Source organism: Cenococcum geophilum, assembly GCF_001692895.1.
Source record: "Cenococcum geophilum 1.58 unplaced genomic scaffold K441scaffold_4, whole genome shotgun sequence".
In the NCBI taxonomy this organism is placed as follows: Eukaryota; Fungi; Ascomycota; class Dothideomycetes; order Gloniales; family Gloniaceae; genus Cenococcum; species Cenococcum geophilum.
The window spans coordinates 5,357,684-5,372,581 of record NW_027137562.1 but is presented as its reverse complement, the minus strand read 5'-3'; the positions used below and the strand labels follow the sequence as shown (position 1 = coordinate 5,372,581).

Genomic DNA, 14,898 nt, shown 5'->3' with positions numbered 1-14,898 from the left:
ATAATTATATCCTTAGGATATTAGTGGCAAATTTGCTCTAAAAGGTATGCTAGTATTAAGCGCTAAAGGCGCGTCTCTAATTAGGTATAGGCCTAAGTAATATCTCGCAGGTAAACCGCTATTCTATTCTTTATTAAGGAGGGAGCTAGCGTAATAATAACTTATTAACTAGCTTATTAAATTATAGGGAATTACATAAAGATTACTTCCTTACTATTATCGTTATAACCTTAAATAACTAGCCTTAATTTCTTAAATAGGGTATTAGTAGCTTTGCCTTTAATCTTATTAACCATTCTTAACTTAAATATATAGACTCTATTAAACTTAGTAGGGTTATATTTCTTAAATTTAAAGACTTCTCTTATAATAAGACCGTCGATCTCCTACTTATTAAATACTTAGAAAGGAGCTCCTAAAGTTATAATACGGCCTTCCTTTCGGAGCTGTTTTGCAAGTTTAAAGTCAGCCTTCTCTTTAGCTGTCATAAAGGCCATTAATAGTTTATCTCTATTCTCAATAGCGGTAACAAATTACTCTTTAAAATTAATAAGATATTAGCAATTTCGTAATCCCTTTAGGCGACCTCTACCGCATTATAGTTACGGTACGTCTACTATAATTATATCAAAATTGCCTTCGCCTTCTAGAGCATATTAATTATAGTTCTCCTCCAGGGTATCCTCTAGGGTATCCTATAAAGGCTTAGAGCTATTATCCCTATAATAAGGCTTAATAACAGTTAAGTGGAATTAAGTGGGTTTATAGGGCATCTAAAGAGTATAAGTTTAACTATTAATTATAATAAGTTTATATAGGCCTAACCATCCTCCCTTTTTACGCCATACGNNTACCTCCNATTNGAGTGGNAGATTAAGCGTAGTTAAGGTATTTAGGCCATTTCTTATTCCTAATGCGTTNTTAACCTANCGCGTAGCGTANAGNCGTTATACCTCCTTTATTNCCTTATAAATAGCCTTAGCTTATTANNNAATAGAGGGAGATAGTAGAGAATTATTAGTTATTTAAGGGTAGGCGCTAAAGACTANNAANGTAGGTACGAGCCTATNTAGGCTAGNNGTATNNTTAANAGCCTTAANAGCNATNTATAGGATAAGCTCTTTACTAGTACCCTCTAGTTTTAAAGAAATAATCTTATATACGCGGCGTAATAGCGTATAATATTATTCTACTTTTTTAATACTATTATATGCCTTAACGGGGACTTCCTTAACCTTAATTATTATTGCCTTTACCTATTATCGAAACTCTATAAATAAGAAGTTCTTTCCTATATTATAAACAATTTAATTAGGGGGTCCTAGGTAGACATTAATCTAGTATAATTAAAGAGTATCCTATACGTTCCTAGCTAATATATCTTTTAAAAAGCATGCGGCTTAGAAGGAGGTTAAGAAGTTAATAACTTAGAGTACTAGCTTACCGCTAAGATATATAACATCTATAATAATATAGAAGTTAAAGTTGTAGTTATCTTTAAGAGTAAACTTAAATTGGCTAGGGGACTTCTGGTTTATTTAGCAGTAGTAGCAGTACTTTATAAGATATTTAATTACCTTAACCTTAACTTTATAACCTACTCGCTAAAGGACCCTAAGTAATTAGTAAATAGATAGGTGGCCAAAACGACGGTGTAGTTAACGTAACTCTAACTTAGTTAGGTGGCTCTAAGCAACGCTCCTTTTTAGCTGTTAAAGGAGCAACTAAGGGTAACCCTATTTGCGTACAACGGGCACCCAATTATCTCCCTAGACAAGTATATTCTTAAAGTTGTTAAGCTTAATGCCTAATTTATCTATATCTTGGATATAGAATAGGAACGGGGTGTTTATAGGGATAATATAGAAAGTAATATATCCTAACGGGGTTTAGACCTTAATTATACCAAAAAAGATTGCAGTACCCTTACCAAAGCGAATTGTATATTAGCCTACTGTTAATTAGTTAATTTAAATAGAGCTATTAAGCTACTAAAGAGCTTGAACTTAAGGCTCTCCTACTATAAATACTTCTGCGGCTCTAGTATCTGGCATAATACCATAAAAGACGTTCGCTAAGTATCTATCGTTAAAGGAGAACGCGGAACTTTCCTTTAGCTTATTAAAGATATCTAACTTTATAATAGAATGGAGCGTAGATTAGTTATTAAGGATAGCAACGGTTTATATGCTATTTACCTTACTATACTTAGTAAAGTATTAGTTGGGAGAGTAGTCCTTAATTTCTATATCTATAAGGAGCTATTTGGCCTTATTAACCTTACCCTTAAGATCTTCTTCGCCTTTATATTAAACCAGAAAGTTTTAAAAGTAGGCCGTAGTAACCTCTTAGTTTCTAACGTTTTATACGCTCTAGCGAAACCTATTATATACCTCCTTTCGTCTATTAAGAGGGTGTCTAGTTAACTAGTAATTTAGCTTTTTATAAACGTAGCACTTCTTCTAACAATTGCTCCAAAGTAAACCTCTATAAGGACCTCTATAATTACCTCATAGTTAATATTAATTATACCCTTTACTATATCCCCTACTACGTCCACTATATATTTAATTAGTCTAGTTATAATTATATTAGTTAGCCGGGTTAATTAAAGTAGGTTAGAATTAGGCGTTAAATTACTATACTTCTTAAGAGCGTAGAGCGGTGCTAATAGAGGATCTTAATTAAGTATATACTCCTTTATAAGTACTTATAGGGTTAAAGAGAGCAAGATTATATTCTTTAATACCTTAGCATACGCTAATAACTTAATCGCGTAGGCTAAGGTCCTCTTAATATAATTTAGATAAACCATACTAAATTATCTAAAGTTAATTAAAGAGCTTTTAAAGATAATTAAGCTAAGAAACACCTGGGTTTATAGCAATAATTTTTAAGAAGGTAGTCTCTCTCCACTCCAATATATATTGCTGCTTATTCTCTTCTATTTTAAAGTGGCATCTTATCTTATATATTATTTGGTTAAAATTATATCCTTTTCCTACTAAATAATTATAATAGAAGGTACTAGCGCGGCCCTTAAGCATAACGAAATAGGTATTATAATATTAGTTAGATTCTAGTCTAACCTTCTAGCAACAGTTATAGAAGATACGCAGCTTTAAATTAAGGATGTTATATAGTTCCCCGCTAAACTTCTTCTCCTAGTCCGTATAGAGCTTCGTAAGCTCTATAAGCATTTTTAAGGTACCTCTAAGTAGTATTAAACCACATTAAAATTGCATTAAAGATTAAGGTGGGGATTGCTTTATAGGCTGTAGTAGAGATATAGGGCTTAGTAGAACACGGCGTAGTACCTAATCTTCCTATAGTAGAGTTTAAAGGTTATTAAATCACAAAGTAAGGGGATCTTGCGCTTACTCTTAAGGGGTAGTAGTTAACATTGCTAGTTAAATTAGTGGATCCTAGGGAGCTGGAGATAAAGGTGGAAGCAATAGATGCGGAACGTAAGAACTTATACCTAGAGCAATAGAATTAGAGCGCGTCTCTATTAGCGTATTGTTTAGATTCTATTATAAGTTAAGCTTCCTTTTAGTGCGTAGTTAGTGCTTAACCTCTTATAGAGTCCATTCGTGCTCTTCTTTTATATCGATAACTTACTCCTAGATATTATCTCTAATAGTACCCCCATCTATAGGGACAAATACTCCATTCTCCTAAAGGAAGTTACAGAAGTTTTATACAACGTCCTTCTTTGCAAGAGCCTATATTTCCTTTATCTATCTAATAAAGTCCTCCTTTATATAACACTATAGCTCAGTATTATTATATTCGCTGTCTATATAGTATACTATACGGTATACTAAGAATCCATTTAGGTCCTATTCCTTGGCATTTATAGGGTTAATATCTGTATCCTATATCTCCGGGTTAATACTTTTCTTATACTTCTTTAGATAGGTTAACGCCATAGTAGGTATAAAATTAACGGGGTGTCGTACATTAAAGGTAGGTAGGGTTTTTAGCTTTATAGAATCTTATAGGTTTGCTGTCAAAAGGTAGGCAATTAAGATATTATTAACGTGTTTTAGACGTTAACTTTAGGACCATAGGTTTAGTAACACTTCTAACCTAAAGTACTTAACCAAATCTTCGTATGCGTAGTTGTTTAACGCGTTTTAAACGTTAATTTTAGGACTATAGGTTTAGTAATACTTCTGACCTAAAGTATACGACCAAATCTTTGTAAATGTGGTTGTTCTGCGTAATAGACGCAACTTAGTATCTCCTAGTACTCAGTAACACTTTTATTACTAGTTTTCCGCAAGTCTAAAGTAGTATAGTATCGCCAGGATCCATTTCATATAAGCGTATATAGCACCCCTATATAAGACTATTTCTTCTATTTAAAAACCTAGCTGCTCTATAGTTAACTGTATATTTAACCACTAATTAGTATTAGAAACATAGGGTAACTTACTAATAACGACTACTTGAGTAGGGTTACAGTGATATTAGTTAATTCTTATTAATAGGAATAAGAAAAGGGGTGAGGAACTTAAGGTTCCTCACCACGCTAGGGCCACGTCAACACGTGACGGCAATATGCTTTATGCGACGGCAACTTACCTCATTCCCGACAAACCTAAAGAGAATAAGATATAGGACCCTAAAATAAGCTAAAGACCTAATATTAAATGCACGCCCTCCTCTATTTAGAATAGCTTAACCTATAGATCCTTAAGGAGCTAGACTTCTAGTAAAATAAGCTAGCACTAATAGAGGAGTCCTTAGATAAGCTAATAGGGCTAATTAACTACCTTCTAACTATAAACCGCACGGCTAACGCCCTAAGGGCCCTCCGCGAATAAGCTGTAAAAGGAGACCCCAATTTTAAGACGGAGGAAGGATTGCTTTTATACTAAGAGCGGCTTATAGTCACTAATATTAATAATTTACGGACTAAACTAATCCGCGAAGCTTATTGCTAAGTTTTTATGGTATACTCTGGTAAGAATAAAACCCGTAAAATTATTAACTGCCGCTACTACTAGCTAAGAATAGTTAGAGATATTAATCGATATATACGGAACTGCGAAGACTGCTAAAGAGCTATAATCCCACGGGATAAGACCCTAGGACTACTTAAGCCACTCCCAATACTAAAGCGCCCTTAGCAGTATATCTTTATAGACTTCTATAAACTACCTAGGGACCGTAATAGATATGATATAGTTATAGTAATAGCTAACCGCTTTAGTAAACGCCTGTTCTTAATTCCCTATTATAAGAATATTAATGCTAAAGAGGCAGCCTAGCTATATATCTATTACGTCTACTAAATCTATAGACTACTAGATACTATTATATCTAATTATAGGCTATAGTTTATATTAGCCTTCTAGAATAAGTTTACCTAAATCCTAGGTATTAAGCTAAAGCTTTCTACGGCTTATTACCCCTAGACAGACGGTTAGATAGAGATTATAAATTAGTACCTAGACTAGAGGCTTAGGCCCTTTATTAACTATTTCTAGGATAACTGGTCTAAACTACTACCCTTAATAGACTACGCGTAAGTAACCTTACCACATAACTCTACAGGGTTTGCCCCGATTTAGCTAGAAATAGGATACTTACCCCATATAAGCTTTAACTAAAAAAGGCTAAAAGAACCCTAAACTGTACAAGAGAAGCTATTCTATACTAAGGCCTAAGAGTACGCCAAATAATTAGAGGAAGCTTAGATGGTAGCCCGTAAGAACCTAGAAAAAGCTTAGAGGTTAATAAAATAGTAGGCAAATAAACACCGTCAAGAGCCTAATTTTACCCTTAGCGATATAGTCTAGGTTATAATAAGGAATTAAAAGACTAAACGACCCAGCCATAAGCTAGACTACTAGATAGTAGGACTATATAAGGTTCTTAAGAAGATAGGCAACTTATATAAGATAAAGCTCCCAGATTTAATTAGGGTTTACCCTATTTTTTTACTAGATAAGTTACGGAAAGCTATAAATAACCTATTACCTAGATAAAAGAACAAGCCTCCCCTACTAGTTTAAGTAAACGGTAATAACAAATAGGAGGTTAACAAAATACTAGCCTATAAGATAGTATAGGGAGCGCTAAAATACTATATCTAATAGAAGGGCTACAATTCTAACCTAACCTAGTACCCTACGTGGAACTTTATAGGCTACCCCTAGAAGCTTAAAGAATTCTATAACTAATACCCTAATGCGCCTAGACCCCTAAAATACCTAGACAAATAGATAGAATGCTAATATAATAAAGATAATAAGTTACCGGAAGAATATAGGGATAAAAACGCCCTAAAGCCCTAATATAGCTATCTCCTAAATTCTGCTATATTCTACCGTTTTCTGCTAGTACCGTAAAATTTTAAATATCTAGGAACTTCGACCGCCGGTTAAAGTTGTCTAATTAGTTAGATCTATGCTAAGACTTTTAGTAGCTACTCTTTCTAGCCTAGTGCTTCCACTTAGCCTATAATTGCCCTTTATACTTAATCTAGACGGACTTATGTCCCCTTTATCTCCTTATCTTATATTTTATAATCCTATATTTATAAGCCTAGTACTACCCTATTTCTAACTAAGCCTAAGGGTAGGCTTTCTTTTAAAGAGGGGGGTGATGTAACGGCGCTATCGCATGTTACCTGCCAAATTCTGCCATATTCTGCCGACCTGCGATTGGCCCGCCTAAGGCTAGCGCCTTGGCGGCTCACCTTATATATTTGTTTACATCGGTCCTGGCGACCCCTTTTTCCTTCTCTTTAGCTTAGTATCTTCGTAATACAGCATTCGTTTAAGCTTCGGTTCAAAGGCATTTGTTCAAGCCGTGACATAAGCTAGTAGTAAAGGCAACGGTATTAGGTGGGCGTGTGTGAGGTATTATAGGGTGGTCCTGTAATATAGGGACTATAGTCCTTTAAATACATATCTGAACTTCTAAGAAATCCTCCTTATACGTGAAGTACGTGTTATACGTATTATACGTGCCTCGTACCCTTCGTATACCTTGTATACTGCGTATAATATTATGTGACCTCGGCTACCCCTCGTCACATAGGTCTATAAGGGGGTAACATTAATGCCTCAAACCCCCCCTGCTAGTATGGTACGCAAAATAACCTAGCCCTGCTATATTACTTAGGGCTTGCTTATTTTTCTCTCTATACTAGCAGGGGGGCGTTTAACCTATTTATGTTACCCCCTTGTATTATATCTATCTCGGCTAGTGAATCTAGTAAGACGTTAACGTTCGCGAGTCCCTCTAGTACTCGTAACGTCTGTAATATAAGGTACGTGACAAAAAGGGTAAGTTCTAAATATAAAAATATTGAAAAGCGTGCATAAGGTAGCACTGTGCGTAAGGTGGCACGGACTCCTATTGCGGCCTTTAGGGTTTAGTACAGCTGTCCCCAGTGGGATGGAGCCTATTCTTCTCAAGAACCAACCTATCTACGCCGGCGCCAATAATTAGGATAGGCTTGCGTGGCTGCTCTATAAGTTCGCAAGAAAAGATATATACATAACTGCAAAGCTTAGTATTTAGGTCTATATGCTAATATAACATTTCTGTAATAATACTACCCATACATAACGTTTACATTCCGCTGTCCTTGTTTCTTGCCATCGATGTAAGCTACAAAATCGAGTGATCCGCCCGAAGACGTCATTTCTATCTCAAAGGCGATCTTTCGGCAATGGTGTCCGAGTCGATTAATGTAGATTGGCAGCTTCTCAAATGGTGTTTCTAACCTGACTGTTATATCGCAGAGTCTTAAAACTTCCCCGGTTTTTCGAATCGGCGGGTCTTGGGTTTCCGAATGGTTGAGTGATATTGAGAATTGGTTGCAAGCCAGCTCTGAAGGACGCTGGAACACTCTAGCGTACTGCAAGCGGATGGGTTCTTGGGATGAGATGTCTGTTCCCTATGCCAACTGCACGTTAGCACCCTAGGCTTTATAAGGCAACAAACTCAATATGATTCACCTTTCGTAGATACCACCTCATTTGATTCACGGCGAACCACCCACCTTCGCTTTCGACGTATCCCATATCATATGGTTCGTGGAATCCTTCTACAAAATTTTCGTATGTTTCGATACCGTAGTTGAATCGAGACACGCGTGTGCTAACATGGACTCCTGCCGGACCTTCTTGGCCGGTAGAACTCATGGCTTTGATAACAGCACCCCGGCAAATAGCTGTCCAGCTAATTTCACTCATTAGTAAGTAGGGGAAGGCCGGCAAGCAAAGACATACGGATTATTCCCAGAAGGTTGAAGGACCTCAATCTCTTGGTTAGAATATTCGCTGTTAAAAACCTTGTAGAGATACGTGCACCGCCCAAACCCTCCTACGAGCATAATACACTGTTCTTCATTAGCCTTTAGAAGGAGTAGCAAGGGACCGATTATTCGTTCGTACCTTTGGGGCTTTTTTCTCCTTCTTCTGTATTTCTGCAATCTGTTTGTGGACAAGTGCGCGAATTTGCCCAAGAGCTAGACTGAAAATCCCCCTAACATGACCTCTGTGAAACCTCAGGATCGTTAGCTTGATCAAGCTATCTGATAGACTCCTGTGATTTTTGCTTAACTAGGGAACAATACGGACTTTTGGAGCTTCAAGGTTGCACCTTCTCCCTTTTTGCGGCCTAGAATCAGAGAAGAGCTCGTAGCCTCGGGAGGGAGGCGTACTTCCCATTCTCTATCTGTGTCTTCAAAGCCACGCTTTATCCCATGTTCCCATTCATCGTTCATCAGTTTCTTGATTTGGGACGCACTAATCTTGTCCCATCGCTTCGTCAGTTTGCCGCGGAGAAAGTTTTGGAACTCCTGATCGACAAAGATCGCACCGCACATTTTGCCTGAATGATATCCGGATGAGCAGGCGTATTCAATCAGATAAACTATCACTTACCGTCGCCTTGAACACATTCCTTCACAACGACAGGATCGGTCTTCTGAACTTTGTAGCTTGTAATATCCTAAAGATAATCTTAGCGACGGCGGATGGTTGCTTGATGGAATAGGCTAGTCATACTACGGTTCCTCCTCCAGCATCGCAAACGACAAATACGTCACCGGGCTATATCACGTTAGTTTGTACCAAGAAGCCTGCTTTCGAATTTTACCTTCACTCCTGGACGACCTCGAAATTCGGCCAAAGTCGCCAAGGCTGCTGCTTCGGGTTCAGGAACTAAATGTAGAATAGTTTCTCCACACAGCCGACCTTTTAGTATCCCAGCCTTGTGAACTGCTTCTCGAGTTCTCTGCTGAGCATACGGCTTCCATATTGCAGGGACCGTTACTACCACTCTGAAGGGTAGACCACGAACGGCACTTTGCCCGAATTCCCTCTCAATACTTTCGATTGTGTGCTTCCAAAGCTCGCGCAAGTAGTCACCTACGGCATCCACTGCCGTCATCCGCAATCTGTGCAACATCTGCTTCGCCTCTATCAGTTGTGGCGAGTTCCTTCTGTCCGGCTCCAAATCTTTCTCGTCCACCAGAAGGAGTTTGAACCACTTGAGGGGACTTTCGTTAGGTCTTATTTCATAGCCCCAGGCTCTAAGGTTCTTATTAGCGTCGTAGACAATCTCGGTTGGGCACTTCGCGTCGTCACTGTTATGGGCAAGGTCGGCGCGCCATTTAGTAACGACTTTGATATCATCAGGATAGCGAGAGAAAGCCCAGGCCACACCAGAGAAACTGTATCACAAGTCAGCCGTATCATACACACTGTAAGAGTCCACGAACGTTGTTCCGAAATCAATTCCAATACATAGACAGTCCTCCATTTTCGTGATAGTAATAACGGGTTGATATGAGTTAGTGGATTAGGCTGGACTCTTAGTTTATCGAAGCGCAAGAGAGGCAAAAGTAAGTATGCGGGAACTCTTAGGCTTGGTGTCGGGTTCTCTAAACTCGCAACAATGGCACCGGCTCTCTTGCTCTGGTTGCGGTGGCTGCCTATTGGTGGCGCCGAGTTGTGATAGGAGTCGGCGGTTCAGCGGCGATATTACCAATAGTCCTTCTTGGTGGGCTGCGGCAAGGCAGACATGGCCGCAATAAACAAAGTGAGGCAAAGGCTAGATTTCAGCCCACTCTGGTTTCCCTTCCGATTGTCTTCAGGTTGTCTTTGGAGGGAGGGTTGTATTATGACTAGGTTACTATTATTGCAGTTAAATACTCATCTTAAATGTCGACTAAAACAGCTTGCTTTATAATAATATACGCTATAATTATATATTTTAAGTACTGGAGGAGCTTCACTTAATACCGCAAGGCTTTGCCTGCCGCGCACTTTTGGTGGTTTGATGTATTATTTTTTTCCCGGCCCCACCCCTGTGTGGCTGACTAGGCGTGTCATTGGCTAAAAGATGCATGTCTTAGTTAATTCCGCATGCGAGCATATCCCGTTCCGGCTTCTTGTACTGCTGGCTGCAAAGTTTATTTGTTCAGCTCAGGTTGCCTCATTTCTAGACCAGCTGCGCAGCCCTCCTAGGCTCTGTAAGCGGAATATTTCCTAAATTTGGTTGCCAGGGACTCCACCGCCTTTATATTTCTATCGACTAGGATTTGGATCGCCAGAAACTAGTATATGTTTTAGCTGACCAGTTCTACTTTTATTGGGATTCTCAATAACGATATAACTACGTCGACTTTTGTTTACTTTAAGATGCATTTTGAGACCGCCGATCGCCCTAAGATGATCCTCGTCATGGGTGTGACTGGCGCAGGCAAGAGCTATTTTATCAATAGGCTTGCGGAAGGAACAGTCCAGGAAGGTCCAGGATTGAAGTCCCGTGAGTAGAGTGTTGAAATTTATAATTTGCATAGTGTAATATACTGACAGGATATAGAGACACAGCAGCCGCAGGTGGTAAAGGCTTTACTCGGAGATGACACTGAACTTCAGACCGAGGTCGCCATTGTGGATACTCCAGGATTTGACGATTCAGCGAGACCTGATAGTGAAATTCTGGACGAGATATCTCAATTTCTAGCTGTCCAATATCTCGTCGGAATTGAGCTACAAGGTATTATCTATCTACACCGAATTACAGATAATAGGATGCAGGGGAGCGCTTTCCGATATTTTCAGATGTTCCAGCGTCTCTGTGGTGAGCAAGCCTTCGGAAATGTTATCTTGCTCACCACTATGTGGGATCAACTCCCAGACGAAGCCGTTGGCTATCGAAGAGAGCAAGAGCTTCGCAAAGACTACTGGGATATGATGGAAGAAAAGGGTTCGCACATCGCTATTTTTGATGGCAGTCACGAGATGGCCGAGAGTATTGTTCTCAGGCTTCTTGGTAAGGCTAAGGTAACGCTTGACATTCAACGGGAGCTTGTGGACAGCAACAAACCCCTGGGGGATACATTAGCGGGAAGACTGGTTGCTTCATCGGTTGAAGCGAGGCTGATAGAGATCGAGAAGCTGGAGAACCAGCTGACGCACAGGCTACAGGGGCTTGAAAGCACTGATTCCCAAGCATCGAACCTGCGGCGTGAGAGAGACAAGGCCAAGGCTGAGGTCGCGGCACAGAAGCAAGGGAGGAACAGGCTGAAAGCACGCGTTGGTTCGGAAACAAAACGAAAGGTGGAGAACGAAGACGGTACTACTGTTAAGAAACGGTTCGATCGGGACAAAATTGGCATGTTCGCTGCATTGCTAGGGCTGGGCGTTAATCTGGTATTTGCGATTCTCCCTTTTGTGGGGTTTTAAGAGGGTGGGACCAGGATCTTGCGGACGTCATTCCATTTTGGCCAAGAAACTAGCAAGGCAGCAGCTCTGGGGCGGAACAAGTAGTTGCTTTTTCTCTGCCTCGCATGACAATGACCAAGCGGTAGCTATGGCGTTTTAAGACAGTTCCAGCCGGAGGGGCTGAATCCGAACAATAGATACAGCCTCAGCCTTCCCTGAAATCTTCTCCGCGTTTAGGTGACAGAAATATCCAAGACATGTAGCTGTTTGGAACGACAGCGCAGGACCTTGATACCGTTACCAACACTGAGTAATTAACTATGTCAGTAAATGACCGTCACGGTAAGATTCTAACTCAGTCAATGCTCTTTGCATATACAGACTAATAAAATTTGGTGGTTCATTTTAGAGAACCAGCTTCTTGCTCCGTCCGTGAAGCATATCAACCCAAACCTGGAAAATGGGAGTGCAGCAGCAATACACGATGCATCACCTATGCCAGGCAAAGAGAACTCCCTGTCTTGCGGTCGATCATCTCCAGTCAAAGCCCTTCCAGCCTTGCCAAATCGCGCCTTTTCATTCGATAAAGGCAATGAGACAGAGGAGAGTTACACAGCAGCCACTCCGACAATCAGTCGACGCCCAGTGGCTTCACCTTCGAGGCAAAGATATTCCAAAGAAGAACTTCCTTCGCGTCTTGCCGAGGCCGAAGAGAAATTGGAGCAGAAAGACGAGGAGATCCGCCAATTGAAATCCAAGAATGACCACATATTAAAGGAGTGGCGGGAGACTTGCGCAAACTTAGCACAAACAAAGGCAACTATTTCATACAAGATCGATGATCAACATTTCATCGATACTTGGTATGATCTTCGATATCAGATTAGAAGTTGGGCAATGCAACACTTCAGTGGCCGATTGAAAATTACAACTCGCTTGTTGAATAGCCAGATGCCAAACCAAGGGCTCACACGACTGACAAGTCTCTGGAAATCCTATCTGAAGTCAGATAATCACAGGGCGATGCTAGTTCAAGCATTCATATGGGATGTTCTCCGATTGGATGTGTTCGCCCCTCCAGGCCAATCATTTGAAAAGGGAAGCAGCGTTTGCTGGGCAGTCGATGATCAACGTCCACTAGCACACCTCAACCACAAGCTACGACCCGGTATGCATATGGAATGCCAAAGCCATGTAGTTTATTTGCTGACATATGCGTAGCTATTGAAAATATGAGGAAGATTCCACAATATCCTGATCACGCATTGTACGTTAGAGATTACTTCTCCTGGCGAATCGCCACTATGGTTCTCATAGAACGCAAATATGGCAACAACAAGGAGAGGCTATTTAATCACTCGATTCCTTCTCTGGTTGGCAAGATTCGAGATGTTCTGTCCCCCTACACTAGTAGTGGACAACAGCCTGAACAGATATTTGGTCCTGATTTGAGCAAGATTTTGAGGACTGCTATCCACCTCGACGTCGACATGTGGAAGCAGAAGGCTCTCTTTTACCCCTCGCTACCGGCGCACACGTTAAGTCCAGCTGATGTACCACAATCACCCTACTTGCCACAGCCAGAACCCGTTATCGAGTACGATCCGGAATCTATGGATCTTTACGAGGGCACTGACCAACAGTGCACTGGGAGGAAAGTGACGCTTGTAATCGCTCCTCAACTGGTCAAAGCTGGTAATTCAGATGGTGAGGGATATGAGTATTTTATGACCAGGGTTAAGAGCCAAGTGTCTTGCCAACAGGTATTCCGCCAGAAAACGATATCCGCTACTCCGCAACAATCGCAGAGAGCTAGCCAGGATACCGAACGTCAGCCAGGGAAATTTAAACCGACACTGCAATCCCAAAATTCACTCCAGTCGAGACGTCATTCTATTGACAGAAGCAACAATATTAGGGGTAGCTTTCAACGGAGAACACCTCCATATTGACGCTATTCTGACGTATATGGCCACGGCCTAGACCTAGTTAGGAAGTTAGCTCTAGGAATTGTGTTACGGACCTTATATCAGGTGGGGCAAAATCCAATTGATTGTTATCGATACGATACGCGAGATCGTATCATATCATATCATATTAATTAATCTTTTTTGATCCGCTACTAAATAAGCGAGTAATCTACCAACGTCCTTAGCTTCCCTACTAATTAGGTATCTCCTTTCTACCCTCTGTTGGACTCATAAGGGGATATCACGTAGCTACGGTTCGTAGATAGTATGATAATTGTTGTTGTATATTGTAAAAGGGGAAGGGCGAGGAACTTAAGGTTCCTCGCTACGGTAGTGTCGTGGCGACACGTAATGACACGTGACGACCGCTTGCCCCATTCCCGACACTGGCAACTCTTCTTTTGTGGTTGCCATCTATATACACTTATAGATTGCCACTGTATAAGGATATAAAGCTAAGGAGAAGAAAAAGGGGAGGGAGGATATTAGGGTTAACGCAAATATAAAGGGGCTACTAAGGCGCTAGTGGTAAGCGAGCTAATGGCGATTTTCTATGCCGGGCATGGAAAATCCTAATTGGCTAGATTAACGAATGGCGTTAGTAGAACTCTATACCGCCACCTAAATTAATTAGGCGCGGCGCTCTTAGCAAGAATCTAACTAATTAGATAACTTTAACCGGCGGTTAAAGTTTTATAAGATCTTAACTTCTTTAAATTTCCCTCTTAACCTAACCTTTAACTTATATATATAGAGTATTTATATTAACAAATGTCTCTAGTGCCTTATTTAGGTTTGCCTTTGTTATTATATCTACTAGGTTATTTTAGCCATTAATCTATTAAATCTTAAAAAGTTCTTAACGCTCGTAGGATTGCTAAAGTGCTATAATATTAATTATAAGGCGCTTCTCCTTTATAGTACTAAGCTTAACTAAATACTTATAGAGGGAGTATAAGTTAGTGCATATAATTATAGGAATAGCGGGAATTTTAAGTTAATCTGTAATTATCTTAAGGGTAGTTCTAATTGCAATTGCTATATTAACTCCGCTAACTATTTTATATATCTCTAACGCTAAAACGCTTTAAGTAATATATTTACTTTTAGTTAAGCTTTAATAGATAAGGTTGCCGTAGATTATAAAGTTATTCTCTTTAGTAGATTTATTTATAATAATAATCTTATATCCTAACTAGGAGCTAAAATCTTTATTATTAGCGAAC

General features: G+C 39.9%; 3 protein-coding genes across 3 annotated transcripts; 2 read left to right on the top strand and 1 right to left on the bottom strand.

Annotated features, from left to right (window-relative positions):
* Window positions 1-7,492: 7,492 nt before the first annotated feature.
* Window positions 7,493-10,249, bottom strand: K441DRAFT_602906 (actin-like ATPase domain-containing protein). The gene is made up of 9 exons (XM_067645282.1): window positions 9,752-10,249; window positions 9,127-9,703; window positions 9,036-9,080; window positions 8,913-8,979; window positions 8,607-8,859; window positions 8,421-8,523; window positions 8,256-8,365; window positions 7,983-8,205; window positions 7,493-7,921 (listed from the first exon to the last, which is right to left on the bottom strand). The coding sequence occupies exons 1-9, from the start codon at window positions 9,790-9,792 to the stop codon at window positions 7,577-7,579; spliced, it is 1,764 nt and encodes a 587-aa protein (XP_067509070.1). The 5' UTR covers window positions 9,793-10,249; the 3' UTR covers window positions 7,493-7,576.
* Window positions 10,250-10,703: 454 nt separating this feature from the next.
* Window positions 10,704-11,723, top strand: K441DRAFT_539515 (uncharacterized protein; the record flags this gene model as incomplete). The annotated part of the gene is made up of 2 exons (XM_067642560.1): window positions 10,704-10,800; window positions 10,858-11,723. The coding sequence occupies 2 exons, from the start codon at window positions 10,704-10,706 to the stop codon at window positions 11,721-11,723; spliced, it is 963 nt and encodes a 320-aa protein (XP_067509069.1).
* A 474-nt stretch (window positions 11,724-12,197) lies between these two features.
* Window positions 12,198-13,654, top strand: K441DRAFT_538409 (uncharacterized protein; the record flags this gene model as incomplete). Its single annotated transcript, XM_067642523.1, has 2 exons — window positions 12,198-12,870; window positions 12,924-13,654. The coding sequence occupies 2 exons, from the start codon at window positions 12,198-12,200 to the stop codon at window positions 13,652-13,654; spliced, it is 1,404 nt and encodes a 467-aa protein (XP_067509068.1).
* Between the last annotated feature and the right edge of the window lie 1,244 nt (window positions 13,655-14,898).

Excerpts from the sequence above, each read along its gene's own strand:
- K441DRAFT_602906 (XM_067645282.1), bottom strand. The coding sequence starts at position 9,792 with ATGGAGGACTGTCTATGTATTGGAATTGATTTCGGAACAAC. Across the intron at positions 9,704-9,751 it reads GGAATTGATTTCGGAACAAC|TTTCTCTGGTGTGGCCTGGG; the intron begins GTTCGTGGACTC and ends CTTGTGATACAG. Across the intron at positions 7,922-7,982 it reads TGAGGTGGTATCTACGAAAG|GGAACAGACATCTCATCCCA; the intron begins GTGAATCATATT and ends CAGTTGGCATAG.